This window comes from Leopardus geoffroyi, chromosome B4, assembly GCF_018350155.1.
Source record: "Leopardus geoffroyi isolate Oge1 chromosome B4, O.geoffroyi_Oge1_pat1.0, whole genome shotgun sequence".
In the NCBI taxonomy this organism is placed as follows: Eukaryota; Metazoa; Chordata; class Mammalia; order Carnivora; family Felidae; genus Leopardus; species Leopardus geoffroyi.
Window position 1 is genome coordinate 137458643 of NC_059341.1, and position 15629 is coordinate 137474271.

Genomic DNA, 15629 nt, shown 5'->3' on the forward strand with positions numbered 1-15629 from the left:
GTGGCCTGGCAGCTGTCTCTTCCCTCATGGTGTCTCCAGCCTGTGGTGCAGGCTTCCCTTCCCACATCATTCCCGAGGCCTCAGCACTGTGGACGTGCCCCACGCACCTGCCCAGCCCCTCCCCCCTCCCTCCCTCCCTCCCACTCCTGGTCCTCCGCCCTGTTCGCCTGCCCGTTCCCAGGGGCATCTCCGACCCCTATTCCCGCCCTACCTGTGTCCTCCGTCATGTCGGGGTCCAGCCTCTGCCCCCCTAGTGTCCGTGACCACTCTGCTCACCACTGCCCTGAACGGCTTCCCGGCCGCCGTCCTCGAGGCCAGGTGGACGTCCAGGGCTGGCTCTGTGTCTCCCTCCCCGGTCCTCCCACCCCAGCGTCCTGGCCTGGCACGTCCCCTGCCCTTCCAGGTGGCCACGTGGTTCATGCCCTCCTCCTTCCTATCTCTGCTCAGATGCCTTCCCCCCGATCTCCTGGTCCCTGATACCCTCTCTACCCCCCAAACTCTGTCCTGTTCTTTCCAATAGACTTTTTTTTTAATTTATTTGTATTTATTTTGAGAGAGATAGAGTCCGAGCAGCAGAGGGGCAGAGAGACAGAGAGAGAATGAATGAACGAATCCCAAGCAGGTTCTATGCTGTGAGCACAGAGCCCGACGCGGGGCTTGAACCTACAAACTGTAAGATGGTGACCTGAGCCGAAATCAAGGGTCGGACTCTCAACCGACTGAGCCACCAGGCGCCCAGGCGATAGACTTGATTATATGTCAACAGTTTGAAATTTACAGAAAAACAGCAAACATCCTACAGAGGGTTCCCATATGCCCACACCCAGTTTTCTCCATTATGAGCCTCTCCTATCACCGGGGTGCACTCGTTCAGGATTAATGCATTGTCATTACCCAAAGTCCACCTTTTATCCACATTTCCTTATTTTTCCATCCGTTTTCTGGCCAGGACCCCCTCCGGGATCCCACGTGACAGTGGCATCGCGTCTCCTTAGCGCCTCGGGGCTGTGGCGGTTCCTTGCTTATGATCACCTTGCCCGTTTTGAGGAGGGTGGATCAGGAATTCTGTAGAATTCCTCTCGGTGGGAACTTGCCTGATGTGCTTCTCGGGGTCAGACCGGGGCGATGGGTGTTAGGAGGAGCCCCAGATGCGTGAAGTGCCCACGTGACTGATCCCATGGGCGTCGGCCTCCATCACGTGGCTGACGTGGCTGACAGGCTTCTCCGCTGTGTCCTGCCTTGTTTTCTTTATAATACCGAGCACGGTCCGAAAGTGTGTCTGTTGTGTTTCCTCTGATGTCTGATTAGAACGTAAGACCAGAGGCCCCTTTTGTCTTATTTATTCCCAGAGCCTGGCGCGTGGCGGAGGCTCAGCAAATTAACTAATCCACTCGGTACCTGCTTCTAGAGCACCAGTGCCGGGCAGGGGTCCCCGCGTGCTGGGGACAGAGCCCCTTAGTGCCATAGTTCCCGCCCTCAGAGAGCTTCAAGTCCACTGGGGGAGATCATTACAGACAAAGGTGTGTTCCCAGTGTAGATGTGAACAGGGAAACAACGCTTGGGTGTGGTGAGTGGGTGGGGGGGGGCGGCCTGGGGGCGGGGGCAGGGTGATCAGAGAATGATACAGAAGCTTGAGACCCGAAGGATGAGCGAGAGCCAGCAGCCAGCTGGTGGGGAGGGAGATGTGTTCAGGGTGGCAGGAACGGCATGTGCAAAGGTCCTGAGGCAGAGAGGACTTGGGAGTATTTAAAGAACACCAGCAAGGAGGCAGGATGCTCAACTGGAACCAGCCTTGCTTCGGGGAGGTGGTTTTGTCAAGGGGAGTGAAGAGGAGGGTGTGAAAAAGTGGACCCGGTTATGGGGTGGGCAGAAGTGGGGTGAGGGGGGAAGTCCAGGCTCTTGAAAGTGGTGGATGCTATTCTGCTTCTTTCCTAGAAGAAGGGGCAGGTTTGGAGGGAGATGGATTCTTTCAGAGATGCTTTTAGGAACACCTGAGCTGAAGGATCGTGGAGGTGGGGCTGTATCTTGAGGGGTTTCTGATTTGGGGACAGCGTCGGAAGGTGTGGGAGGGCATGAGCTGGCCTTGGAAGAGAGTCATCCAGGGAGAGACCTTGGAGACCTGCCTGGTAAAGGTCAAGGAGGACCCTGTCCTCAAGCGAACTGGAAGGGGGGGGGGGGGGCAGAGAGGAGGGCACACACCGGGCAAGCATGGTGTCCGTGGAAGAGAGTTCTGGAAAGCGGGAGGGGAGGCAGCTCGCCCGGGGGCTGATGGTGCGGTCAAGTCGCGGGCAGGGGAGTGGGGTCCAGCTGCTGTGTTGGGATCCGGTCCGTCCAGGCGTCCATTTCGTTGTGTGACGTGCCTTCGGCAGGCTCGGCCAAGGAATCCTGTTTCTCCGTGGATCTTTTCCCCGCTGAAAGCTGTCTTCTCTTACAACACGTCACCGGTGAGGAGAATGGGAGCCTCGTCGAGAAAAGCCTCCAGCGGAAGGCTGGCTTGGAGAAAAGAGCGCGGGTCCCCGTGGAGACTGGTGCGCCCACATCACAGCCATCACTCAGCGAAGCCAAAAATGTGGCGCCAGCCCAGACGCCCGTCGCCCGACGAGTGGATCAATGAAACGTGATAGATCCGTGCGCGGGGATATTATTCAGCCACAGGAACGAGAAAAGTACTGATACCTTGTGCGTCGCCGCGGATGAGCTTTGGAAACAGCCTGCCCAGTGAGAGGAGCCAGACACAAAAGATCACATATTATGCTGGCATGTAATTTATATGAAATCCCGTTTGTGTGAAATATCCAGACTAGGCAAACCCGTAGAGAAAACAGCTGAGTGGTTGGAAGGGGCGGGTAGGGGGCGCCTGCCTGCTCCTGGGCGCCGGGTTTCTTTGGGGCGAGGAAGCTGCTCTCCAGTTAACAGTGGTGATGGTTGCATGATCCCGCGAGCAGATTAGAAACCGCCGAATTGCACACTTTCGAAGGGTGAACTGTGTGACGTGTGAATTCGGTCTCAGGAAAGCCATTGAGAAGGACGGGAGTTGCTCAGAGCCTGTCAGTAACGGGCCATAGGGGACCCCCTTCTCTCCACGGCCTGAGGCTCAGGGTGACACGAGCTGCAGATCCTTTGGGAGAGGAGGGATGGACATTTTATGGCCGCGGGCCACGCGGGGCAGAGCTGCTAATGTTCCTTGTGTAATCCCTCCTCCTCCAAGCCACAGTGAATGAGTTCATCCTTGCCTTTTGCTGAGAGTTTCCCCATGTAGCCAAGTTCCTGCCAGGAGGACGTCCATGGCCACCGTGGTGGCTGCCCCCTGCCCGTCCTCTCATGAAGTCCCACGGGAAGTCTGGCAGCCCAGGAGGTGTTGGGGGGGGGGGGGGCGGGAGATGGGCCTTTCCCACTTTCCCATCCTGCCCCCCCCCCCCGGCTGCTGTGCTGGGGCGTGTCCGTCTCGGTGTCCAGCCGCCTTCAGTTCTGGGCTTGCCCAGTCATCGCCCTGGTCCACGTGGCATGGCGGGTGAGGCCATAACACTGCCTGCCCCCAGGTTCTCATCGACTGGGTCAACGATGTGCTGGTGGAGGAGAGGATCATCGTGAAGCAGCTAGAGGAGGACCTTTACGACGGCCAGGTGCTGCAGAAGCTCTTGGGTGAGTCCTCGGGCACGGCCAGCACAGGGCCACAGCAGGGCGGTCCCGGGGCCGGGACCGGGGCTCGATTCCCACAGGGCGGCACGGGTCACACGTGCTGAGAGCTGCAGCTCCTCGGCGGTGGCTCCCGGGCCGCCTGCTCTCTGATCATGTCCACGGTGGGCATTCTGCCAAAGCCCCTGGCCTCCGGGCTGCAGCAGGCCACACAAGGCTTCCAGAGCAGTCCTGTGGGTTGGGGGGGGCAGGGAAACGGGGCAAGAGCATCACCCCTTCCTGTGCGGGTGAGCCCTCCTGGCGGCCTCGCGTGCTCCCACGTCCCAACGGTGAGGCCTGTGCCGACTCGTTCCGCGTGGGTGGCCGAGGGGCCAGGTCCCCAGCAGATACTCTGTGAGTGGGCTGTGCCCTGGGGGGCAGACGGGTGTGGGGTGCGGGTGGTGACGGCTGTCGGCTGGGGCCAGCGGAAGTCCCGCACCGAAGCGACGGATGCAGGGCGCCTGGCACACCGTCTCCCGCCAGCGAGTGGTGGTTAAAACAAAGACAAAGCGCCGAAAGCAAGCGCGGGGGCTGTCGAGTCCCCCAGCTCCTGTGAGCGGCAAGGCCACGGTTTCTAGGTGTGGACGCTGCCCTTTCCTCACCACAGGGGCTGTGGGCTCCTTTTGCCGGAAGTGAAAGGACTGTGTGTCTGGGTCCTCCCCTCCCCCACCCCCCCCCCAAGACGCCGGAAGGGTCCCTCGGCTTCAGGGCGCTCTGATGTGTTTTGGGGGTCCCCGAACACCCTGCGAGGTGGCCTCAAGGACGCAGTGTCCCCTTGTATGTGGATAACACGCTTCCTAGAGGTCAAGAGCAGATCCTGAGCCCCCAGCATCCGGGGGGGGGTGGGGGGCCTGCCGGCCTGCTGCCTGGGCTCCCAGCTGCCCTGGGACCGCATTTCTCCCCGTTGTTGTAGCAGAGACTTGGCAGCTGCAGGGCCTGGGGGCCGCCGCTCAGGGGAGGGCGCCCAGGGAGGGAGGACCCTTCCTCGGGCCGGGCGTTCCTGGGCGGGGCGTTCCTGGGCGGGGCGTTCCTGGGCGGGGCGTTCCTGGGCGGGGCGTTCCTGGGCGGGGCGTTCCTGGGCGGGGCGTTCCTGGGCGGGGCGTTCCTGGGCGGGGCGTTCCTGGGCGGAGCTTGCGCCCTCTGTGCGTGGCCGCTCTCTGGGGACCCTCTGATTGGAGGGAACCCTGCGGGGGCTGGGAGGAAGGAACTGCCCCAGTAACCCGCGCGGAGGACGCAGGGTCGATGGCCCACGTGTCGTGTCCTTACCACCTTGCCCTCAGAAGGTACCTTTGTCATGTTTGTTTTGGTCATTTCTCTGTTGGGCAACGTTTCATCGTGTGGCAGGTGTGGATCTAGGCGCTGGGGACGCAGTGGTAGCAAGAGGGAGGGGGTCCCCCTCGCCCAGCTGTCCCCCTACATTCTGGCAGAGGGAAGAAAGAGAAATATCATGGGTCGCAAACAGACGCTTTAAGAGAGTGGCCAAGGGCAAGGAAGGAAGCCAGAGGGTCATGGGGCAGAGAGGGGCCAGGCGGTGGGGGCAGCCCCTCTGGAGATGGGACGTATGAGCAGGCGTCTGCACAGCCAGCCTCAGAAGAACATTCCAGGCCAAGACTCTGAGGTGAGGAAGAGGCTGTAGCATTTAAAGCCCAGTGACAGGAGGCTGCGAGACGTGGGGGGAGGGGGTGGGGGCCTGGATAAAACCAGATCACATGCGGCTCTGGTGGACAAAGGCTTTTATTGCAAGTGACAGGGAGCCACTGGAGGTTTTGAGCAGGGCCGTGACATGATCTGAGTTAAGGGTTTTAAAAAGTCACCTGGGCTTCTGGGTACAGAATAGAATGGAGGGGGCGGGGGGCGGGAGTAGGAGCTGAGATAGTCAGAACGCTGTTAGGACAGCCTGGGCCTCAGATAAAGAGGCTCAGACTGGGGTGGAGGTGTAGACCCCGGGAGGGTGTGTTGGAGGTGGAGGCTGCCGGAGGAGTCAAGGCCGACAGCCAGGTTTGTGTTCTGAGCACCTGGTGAACGGGGAGCCCCTTGGGAATAGCGAGGTGGGTGGGGGACGAGGAGGTGGCTTTACCTCGGTGGGGGCCCGTCCTCCCTGAGTCGGCGGCCGGTGGGGGTGGAGCTCCGCGGTGCAGAGATGATGTTTAACACCGTGGGATCCGATGGCCTCTCCTGGAGAGGGTGTTCAGATTCATGATTTGGCTGGATGCCGTGCGGCCGAGAGTTCATAGGTATTTGGCTGAGCCAAGGATCCCCATCTTAGAATGACTTCTGCGGTCCAAGAATAAATCTGAAATGTTATCGGGATTGTTAATAATGATCACAAGTTTATTATTAAAGATGTTGGCGGGGGGGGGGGGAATGCCTGGCTGGCTCAGCTGGTTAATTAAGCGTCCGCCTCTTGATCTCAGCTCAGGTCATCGTCTCGCAGTGGTTTGTGAGTTCAAGCCCTGCGTTGGGCTCTGTGCTGACAGGGCAGAGCCTGCTTGATGCTCTGTCCCTCTCTCTGCCCCTCCCTTGTGCGCACACTCTCCCTATTTATGGAAGAATAAGTAAACGTTTAAAAAATGTTTAAACATTGAATGGTCAGGTTGAACCATTGTATTGTACACGTGACACTAATATAATGCTGTATGCAAATCGTACGTGAATAGGAAACAGTGTCAGGATTTTGATGTTTTATTTATTTTCATTTTTTTAAAAAACGTTTATTTTTGAGAGAGAGAGAGGAGTGCGCCTACATGTGTGCATGAGTGGGTGAGAGGCAGAGAGAGAGAGAGCAGGCTGTCCACGCAGAGCCCCACGTGGGGCTCGAACCCATGAACCACGAGATCATGACCTGAGCAGAAGCCAAGAGTTGGATGCTTAACTGCCTGAAACACCCAGGTGCCCCAGAATTTTAATGATTTGGATCGTCGTGTGGACAGGGTCATTCTCAGGGTCACCCTCAGCACTGTCCGGGGCTGCATTGTCCTTGGGGTCACTAAACTAAAAACATGTGATGGCAGACACTCCTTTTCAATAGAGAAGGGGCGGGAGCCCACGGACCTTAGGCTGACGCCGGGTGCGAGCAGCCTTCCGACGTGTCACCAGCTGCCCTCCTCATCCGTGGCAAAGACCTAGCTCCCCTTCGGCTCTTGGACCCAAAAAATTGGCCGTGGGTGATGCTGTGATTGAAACAGTGCCCTGACCTGGGGGAGATGCCTCCTAGCGTTTTCAGAAGCAGACTCAAGAGTATTATACTCCCTTAGATTTTTTCTTTCTGGTTCTTTTGCACGTATCTGTGGCTTCATTCTCCCAATTGCTCAAAAAACGTTGTGTCCTAAGCCTTCGTGTTAGCGGGGTGGCCGCGGTACCCTGTGTCCGGATCCCGGGACAGGCTGTGAATTTGCCTCCACATTTCGGCCTTGGCTGCTCACGAAGGATGCTGGTGCCTCCCTGGTGGTGAGTGACGGGGCGTCTGTAGAGCAGGTGTCTGGTAAGGGTTCTCGCCCCGCAAGGCATGTCCTTTGGGTCCCCGTCTTCCGGTGGCCCCAGCGGGTGCAGCCCTGGGTCTGGAGCCGCTGTGGGACCGCCTGCCACATAGGTATGTTGCCTACAGACTCTGACATGAGGCTCACTCTGGCTCCGGCAGCCTTTTTTATCACGGAGCAGACGCCCTCCCTTCCCATTGGAAGATCTTCTCTCCCGCGTGTCAAGCAGACGGTTTGACACGCTCCTCTGAGGAGAAGAACAAAGGGAGAGAATATTCAGATGTTAACAGGAAATCAGCGTGTCTTGCCCGGGTGTATCGCTGATGACGTCACCCGTGGGATCACGTGGCCCCTGAGCCCGGGACACCAGGAGTCCTATCGGGAGTGTAGACGAGACATTCGGCTCCCTGTCCAAAGGCAGAAACCAAAGCCAGGAGGAGTTTGTGGCCGAGTGCCAAGGCCAAAGCTGACTTCTGTGCGTCTAGAGAGAGGAGAGGTCAGAGGCCCGGGCCCTGGGTGGTCGGGAAGGGGTCGGGAAGCGGAGGGGCCCGGAGAGGGATCTGAAGGGTCCAGCCACCAGCAGAGGAGAAGGTGATTCGAGGAGGCGGGAGTGGCTGTGAGGACGCAGACTGGGTGGGGCCTCGTGAGATCACCAAGTGCAAGTCATTGGCAGGACCCCAGACGTGTCCCTCTTCTTGGGAGCAGACTCTGAGGCAGCTGCTGACCCTGCCAGGTGGCAGGTTTTGGTGGATGTGACTCTTCTGCGGGTGGACCTTCTGTGGGCAGAGGGAGGGTGCCCACGCTGGGGACCCGGGGGCTCCCCGGCTGGCTCCTGTCCTGCTTCTAACTCCGGGCACTCCCTTCTCCTTGCAAAAGGCAGGCCCTTCCGGCGTAAGGAGTGTCCACGGCCCCGCGTTCAGCATCACCCCCGTTTGCCTGTCGCCTCCGAGAATCCGCCCTCCCCTTCCTCCGTCGCTTTCTGTGCTCTGAAGGCAGGCCCTGGCCGCCGCACAGCCCTGAGCCGCCCCCGCAGCCCGTCCGTAGGCAGAGTGATGCCTGGAAATGCCGGCAGCCAGATGTTTTATTCTCTCCCACGGGGCAGAGCCCTCCAGGACAGCCGCAGGCAGCACCCAGGCGTAGCCAGCCTCCTCGGGTCCTGTCTTGGGCTGAATTGTGTCCCCCAGAATCCATAAGTTGAAGTCCTAACCCCCAGGTCCTCGAATGGAGACTGGGTCTTTCTAGAGGTCGTTAAGTTAAAATGAGGTCCTTGGGGGCAGACCCTAAACCCGTATGGCTGGTGTCCCTTTAAAGAGATTGGGACAGGGACACATGGTGGGGGCGGGAGGGGGGAAACCCATGTGAGGACACAGCGAGAAGCGGCCCGTCTGCAGGCCAAGGAGAGAGGCCTCAGGAGAAGCCAGCTCTGTCCACCCCCTGATCTCAGACTTTTCATCCTCCAGGATCGCGAGCGCATACGCTTTCACTGCTTAAGTCCCAGGTCCGTGGTGTTCTGGAACTGCAGCCCTAACGAGCTAGCACAGGTCCCTTCCCATCTCCATCACTCCTCCCCCCCACTCTGCCCGGGTACCACGGCCGTGTTCAGTCTGCAGGGTCGGCTGGCGGAGCTGACCGCAGAGGTGTGCTGGGCGCCCCTTCTGGTGGGCGAGGCTCTCAGACCACACAGCTCTGTAACCCTCCTTCCTTCCCCAGGATCCCCTGCTCCACCCTGTAACACCTGGGGCGGGGGGCTGCTGTGTATTTTCAGGGTGATCATGCAGACAGACAGCTGTGGGTTATTCAGCCAGGACCTACTAGATGCGGAGGGACATCAAAACATATAAATGGGGACCGTTCCCATCCCCTGCAGCAAAGTTTTGTTTTTAGTACTCACCGCTGCCAACCTGATGTTACTTAGATGTGGTGCCTCCCCACTAGAGAGCTCTCTGGTCTGTGCTGCACCTAGCCCCAGGGCAGTGCCTGGCGCACAGAAGGTGCTCATATTGTGAGCTGATGAAGGGAGGGAGGTGGGTAGGTGGGCAGGAGGGAAGAGAGGGAGGGAGGAAGGGAGGGAGACAGAGAAGGAGGGAGGAAGGAAGGGAGGGAGGGTGGGAGGAAGCGGGGAGGGAGGGAAGAAAGGAAGGAAGGAAGGAAAGCAGGAAGGAGGGAGGGAGGAGGGGAGGAAGCAGGGAGGGAGGGAAGGAAGGGAGGGAGGAAGGGAGGGAAGAAAGGAATGAAGGAAGGAAAGCAGAAAGGAAGGGGGGAGGGAGGAAGGGAGGGAGGGAGGAAGGAATCAGGGAGGGAGGAAGGGAGGGAGGAAGCAAGGAAGGAAAGCAGAAAGGAAGGAGGGAGGGAGGAAGGGAGGGAGGAAGGAAGGACAGGAGGGAGGGAGGAAGGAAGGAAGGAGGAAGGGAGGGAGGAAGGGAGGGAGGAGGAAGGAGGGAGGAAGGAAGGAGGAAGGGAGGGAGGAGGAAGGAAGGGGGGAGGAAGGAAGGAGGGAAGGAGGGAGGGAGGAAGGAAGGACAGCAGGAAGGAAGGAGGGAGGGAGGAAGGGAGGAGGGAAGGAAGGAGGAAGGAAGGAGGAAGGGAGGGAAGAAGAAAGGGAGGGGGAGGAGGAGGGAGGAGGAGGAGGGAGGGCGTGTCCCAAGCCCCGCAGGCATTGCTGTATAACATCATCCTGGAGGGAGCACCCGAAGTGCTTGCGTTTCTTCTCTTCGAGGGAGGAGAGGACCTGGGGAGAGGACGTTGAAACAGCGGGGCCTCCAGAGCAAATGCTGAGCCCAGGGCTCTGCGGGGACCACCGAGACCAGCCTGGACTGCGCCGCTTTTACGCTGCCCCTCCCGCCGGTGCCACGGCCGGCAGCCGCCCCCCCCCCCCCCCCCCCCCCCCCCCGCAGGTGCCTCTGCCTCCGCGGAGCCGCTGCTGTTGGTTCCCGGAGGAGACCCGTCCAGAGACACCCACGCCTTAGCAGGCGGGGACGTGGAGGGGCCCGCGGCTGAGGCCGGGCTCGGGGTCAGTCCCCCACCTCCAGGTGGCCGGTCTCGTCTGGCTCCGCCGGGTTGCTCCCCGCTCCCCGTGGGTGACGAGGTAGCGGCGGTACCTGGGAGCGTCTCGTGGTCCTTACGTGGCGTCCGGGTGTCAGAGAAACAAGAGGGGCACCGTGAGCGCGGGGAGGCGGAAGGCCACATCCGAGACCCTCTGTGTTCTTCCTCGGAGCCCCCTTCCCGCCGTGAGGCCACCGCACGGCCTCCTGGGCTCCAGCTCCCTCCCTGCACGCCAGCCCCCTGCTTGCGAGGGCACCTCGAGTCGCTTTTTTCCACTTTGTGTGCACGGAGCGTTCCCAGGTTGTACCCTCGAACCCCACACCCCCTTTCCGTCCCGGCGTCCTTCCCCAAGGAAGGACTGGGAAGCTCGGAGCTGCGGGGCTCCCGGCTGCTCGGGGACGACGCGTTCCTCCCACCGGCACAGGAGGGTCCCCGCTGCGGCCAGGCGAGCGGGGGGGTCCCTGACTCCCTGCCTCCTGCTCTTGCCCCTTCCTGTTGCAGAAAAGCTGGCCGGCTGCAAGCTGAACGGGGCGGAGGTGACGCAGTCCGAGGTAGGGCAGAGGCAGAAGCTGCAGACAGTGCTGGAAGCCGTGCACGGCCTGCTGCGGCCCCATGGCTGGGCGCTCCAGTGGACCGTCGACTGTGAGTAGTCCCGGGGGCCACAGAGCCTGTCCCCTCGGCTCTCCACGGTGTCCTTCGCTGGGGCTTCTGGGCCTGCGCTTTCCAAACCCGTTCAGGCCGCTGCCCCCTGGGAGGCGGCTGGGACGGGGCAGCGTCCCCATGCTTGGGAGCCAGCTCCTAGGTGAGAGAGGAGGTCTCCCGTCTTATCTTCTTGTCCCCCGTGCTTCAGAGGAGAGAGGAGTTGTTTCTGGTCTGGGGCGTCAGGGGCGGCTTGCAGAGGAAGGCGGGGAAAGACGGAGAAGCTCCGTGGGGCTCTGGAAGGGACCCAACCCCAGGTCCCCGTGGCCCCAGCACCAAAAGGGCTGTTTCACCCGTGACCCACTGTGGCAGGTCCTCGGGAAAGGAATCACGCCGGCCCCCGGGGTATGTCGCGGAGCGTGCTGGCACTACAGGCAGGTGACCTCACGGTATTTCCAGCCTAGAGGCGGAGCCTGAAAGGCGAAGGGTTAAATGAAGCAAGAGAAGCCCCGGGGCGCCTGGGGGGCTCAGTGGGTTAAGCGTCCAACTTCGGCTCAGGTCATGATCTCACAGGTCACAAGTTTGAGCCTCGCGTCGGGCTCTTGGAGCCTGGATCCTGCTTCGGATTCTGTGCCTCCCTCTCTCTCTCTGCCCCTCTCCCACTTGTGCGCTCTCTCTCTCTCTCTCTCTCTCTCTCTCTCTCTCTCTCTCAAAAATAAATAAACTTTAAAAAGACGTTAAAGAAAAGAGAGAGAAGCCAGAAGGTGCCGTCCCCCCAGCAGGGCAGTCAGGGCCCGGCTCAGAGGCCCCCCCCCCGCCGGCAGCCACCAGGGGCCCCTGTGCTTCGGAGCGATGAGCTCTAGGCTGTGGTGAGGAGACTGGCGCCTGGTTTCTTGGCATCGAGACCTGCCACAGACCCCAGCCTACCTCCTGGGTCGTGGGGGCCGTCGGTGGGGGGGGAATCGAGTGTTTTGCAGGCCGTGAAGTCCTGCCCAGGACTCACTGTGACCACGGCTGGGCCCGAGGGCTGGAGCAAAGCTGTATCTTTCCCCTTCCCTTGTGCTAATTTCGCTCTCCTGCCCATTCTGTCTCCTTCTCACACTACCCGGTTGACGCCTTTTAAAAATACCTTGCTTTGGGGGCGCCTGGGTGCCTCCGTCAGTTAAGCATCCAGCCCTTGATTTCAGCTCAGGTCATGGTCCCAGAGTTGTGGGATCGAGCCTCGTGTCAGGCTTTGCGTCGAGTGGAGCCTGCTTGGGATTCTCTCTCTGTCTGCCCCTTTCCTACTTGCTCTCTGTGTCTCTCTCTCTCTCTCCTCTCCTCTTCTGCTTGTGTTCACTCTCAAAAAAAACCCCAAAAGCCCCCAGACCCGTGCCCTGGAAAGCGGTTATACATGTTACCTTAAGCCGACAGGAAAGAAAACAGAAACACAGGGTGCTCGTCACCATCGTGTTTCCGCGGCCCGCGCTGTTTTCTCTGTGGTTGTTCTCTGCCGTCTCATCTGGACGCAACGTCTTCGTTGCCTTGTGGGCCGGGGCTCCGGGCTCCTGCCTCACCTGGTCTATAGCTGCTGCCTCTTCCCTCCCCCGACCAGCCATTCACGGGAAGAACCTGGTGGCCATCCTTCACCTCCTCGTCGCCCTGGCCATGCACTTCCGGGCCCCGATCCGCCTCCCGGAGCACGTGTCCGTGCAGGTGGTGGTCGTGCGGGTGAGTATGGGATGGGGCGGTGGGCTTGCCCGTGGCGTCGCGGGAGGGGCGCCGGGCCAGCTGCCTCCCGTAGGTCTCCTGCTGCCTTTTCTTCTTCCCCTAAGAGGCCACCTTCTGTCCTCCCCGCCTGACCCAGTGTGTGTCTCACCCTGGCTTTGGTCCAAACGACTGGAGCGGGAGCAGCGGCCCTGATTTGGAGAGGGAGGCGGATTCAGAGGCATGAGCGTGTTGAATTTTCCAGACTTTTTTAAAAAGAACATCCGTCTGTCTCCAAAGCCAAGTAGCTGGAATTCAGTTCTCTTGAACGAGCTTACTCCTCGCCGGAGAGGGCTGAGTCCAGCGGCATGAACAGATGCCCCGGTTAGAGCTCCTCCGGGTCTGTTCCCCGTTATCCCCCTCGTTCCCCGGCTGTCTCTCTTGGAGCTCATTCTCTTGCTTCACTTGGAGACGTGGAAGCAGGAGCCAGGGCCCTCCTGACCGAGGAGGGGCCTTTCCTGCCGTGTCCCCTGCATTCGAGGGGAGACACCCCTCGAGTGGCTTTGTGTTCGGCGCTTGTCCTGTGAAATGTGCATGAAGCACCTACTGTGCGCACTGGCTGTCGGGGACGCTGAACGCGGAGAACACTCGGGTTCCGAACACGAGACCCGTGAGGTTAACGCCCGGGGCCTGGACGTCTGCGTGCTTATGCACTTGTGATGCCCAGCTCCACACGTGCGTGCCCTCCTCCGCTCTCTGTGGGCGGCAAGGCTCTGGCCGGCCCCACTTTCCCAAAGCCGTCTGACCCCGCCGTTACCCCCCGGAGCTCGGCCTTGACCCGGCCGGCAGTAACGCCCCTTTCTGGCATCAGGCGAGGGTCACCCACTGCCACTTGGCCCCGCTTGCTTCCCGAGGAGGGATGTTTGTGGTCAGTGGTGGTGATGGAGACAGAGACCATCCCTGCCGCCCTTCTCCTGGACGTTCGCTCGCGGCAGCCAGCCGGGAAAGGCTTCCCAAGGACACGCGGGCGCGTCCGTCAGACTCGGGGGCCCCATGAGTGCCGTGTAGCTCGGTAATCAAGGTATTTCCTTTCAGGCCCGCACTTTGGTCCAAGAAAGTCTCTTGGGTTTTTAGAAAGTTTTACTGCCCCGGGCAAGCCCTTGCTGGTGCCTCCTGCCTGGCCAGGGTTACGGAAGGATTCTTAGGGCCACGTCCAAAGGGGTGTGACTCAAGAGGAGGTCCCGGGAACTGACTGGCCTCAGGCCTCAGAAGCCTGCCTCCCAGGCCCTGGGGCCTGTCCCTCCACGTCCGGTTATCCGGTCTGAGATGGGAGATGCAAGGAGTGTGGGGGTCCATGGAGGGAAGGGATGAGGACAAGGGTCTCGTTCACTACATAGCAGCATGGCCTTGGGAGACCATTTGATTTCTCTGAGTTGCAGCGAGTTCCTCATAGAACTGAGCGGATGCTATAAACCTTTGAAATACTCAGCTTCACGTGTCCGGTACTCAGCCCTGGGCCTGGCACCCAGGAAGTGCCTGATACACATTGGACGCGTGAGCGAGAGAAGTGTCTCCGACCTCCCGCGGTGGACTGAGTCTCCTGGGAATCAGGCCGAGGCCCTGAGGCCGCTGATGGCTGCCCATGCTGGTTGCTTGAGAGTTCCCTGGAGGCCGAGCTGGGAAGGGGTGGGGAGCTCAGCTCTCAAGAGGTGTCCATGGTGGGTTGGCCAGCAGGAAGGGAGTTCCCCGTGTCTCGAGGGGTCCAAGTAGGGGCTCGCAGTGGTTGGGTGGGCTGGCCGCCCGAGCTCCACCTTGCGGTCCCGTGACATGCGGGCTGCCCCCCATTCCCACCACCACCCCCTTCAGTCCCACCATTACTGCCTCTTCACACCCGTGGGGCTTTCGGAGAAGTCTGTCACGCACAGGGTGACGTCCCAGGGCCTGCTGTACGTAACAAAATACCGCGACCTGGCTGTTTGAAACAACAGACCCTCGCCTGATGCCAGGAAGGAGCATTTCCACCTGCCGGGTCAAGGCCGAGCTCCCCAGGGTAACAGAGGGGTCAGATGGCTTTGGAAAACCGGGACCAGCCTGAGCCTTGCAGCCCGCGTTAGTAACGGAGGCCAGAAGTCCTACTAATCAAGGGGTTGGCAGGGCCCCAGTCTCTCTGAAGCCTCTAGGGGAGGATCCTTCCTTCCCTCTTCCGGCTTCTGGTAGCTTCCGGCAGCCCTCAGCATTCCTGGCCTTGTAGATGTGTCCCCCCAGGCTCTGCCTGTGTCGTCACATGACCTCTTCCCTCTGTGCCCGTGTGTGTGTGTGTGTGTGTGTGTGTGTGTGTGTGTGTGTGTGTGTTTTCTCTCATAAGGACTCCAGTCATGCTGGACTTAGGACCTGCCTGGTCCATTATGGCCTCATCCTAACTAACTGTATCTGCAAAGACCCAGTTTCCAAACAAGGTCACGTTCTGAGGTTCTGAATGGACATGACTTCTGGGCGGGGGGGCACCTGCCTCAGTTGAGCACACCTCCCTATGTTGCGTTCCTCGTGCCCCTTACTTACTCTCCCAGCGGCACGGCACCAGGGAATCCCTTCGGGAGCTAGGGTTTCCCCTGAGACCCCCATAGCTGCCAGCTCTCAGGGCAAGGTGGAGAGCCTGGGGGGAGGGGAGGGGGCAGTTTCCAGCCACTGAAAGGGTCACCCGCCGTGGCCACCTGCAGTCCACCCGCCATGGGCGTGGCTCGGATGCTGTCCTCAGGCGGGCTCCCGGCCCCAGGGCCATCTGCCCACGGCTCACTTACCCTGCCAGTGATGCCCTTCCTCCCATCCCCTCTGCCTGCCCACGTATTTGTATATTTATCTGTTCGTTTTGGGCTTTGCAGAAGCGGGAAGGCATGCTGCATTCCAGCCACATCACGGAAGAGCTGACCACAACCACCGAGTAAGTGGGCCTGTGGGAGCCGGGAACCCGCACGTACGCGGGGGGCTGATTTCCGTGCAACACCCCCCCCCCCCACCAGCCTTAGGACGAGATTTTCATGCAAGTCCTGCCCTAGCTTTATGTCCTGCGTGTGCTTTCTTCAAAGATTTTTTTTTTCTCATGAGGAAGGGCAA

General features: G+C 60.4%; 1 protein-coding gene across 1 annotated transcript in view; it reads left to right on the top strand.

Annotated features, from left to right (window-relative positions):
* Positions 1–15629, top strand: part of PARVB (parvin beta) — a 103574-nt gene that overhangs the window by 64129 nt on the left and 23816 nt on the right. Inside the window, 4 exon segments of the mRNA XM_045465439.1 lie at positions 3540–3642; positions 10695–10835; positions 12427–12542; positions 15398–15456. Coding sequence (XP_045321395.1) covers positions 3540–3642; positions 10695–10835; positions 12427–12542; positions 15398–15456 — 419 coding nt within the window.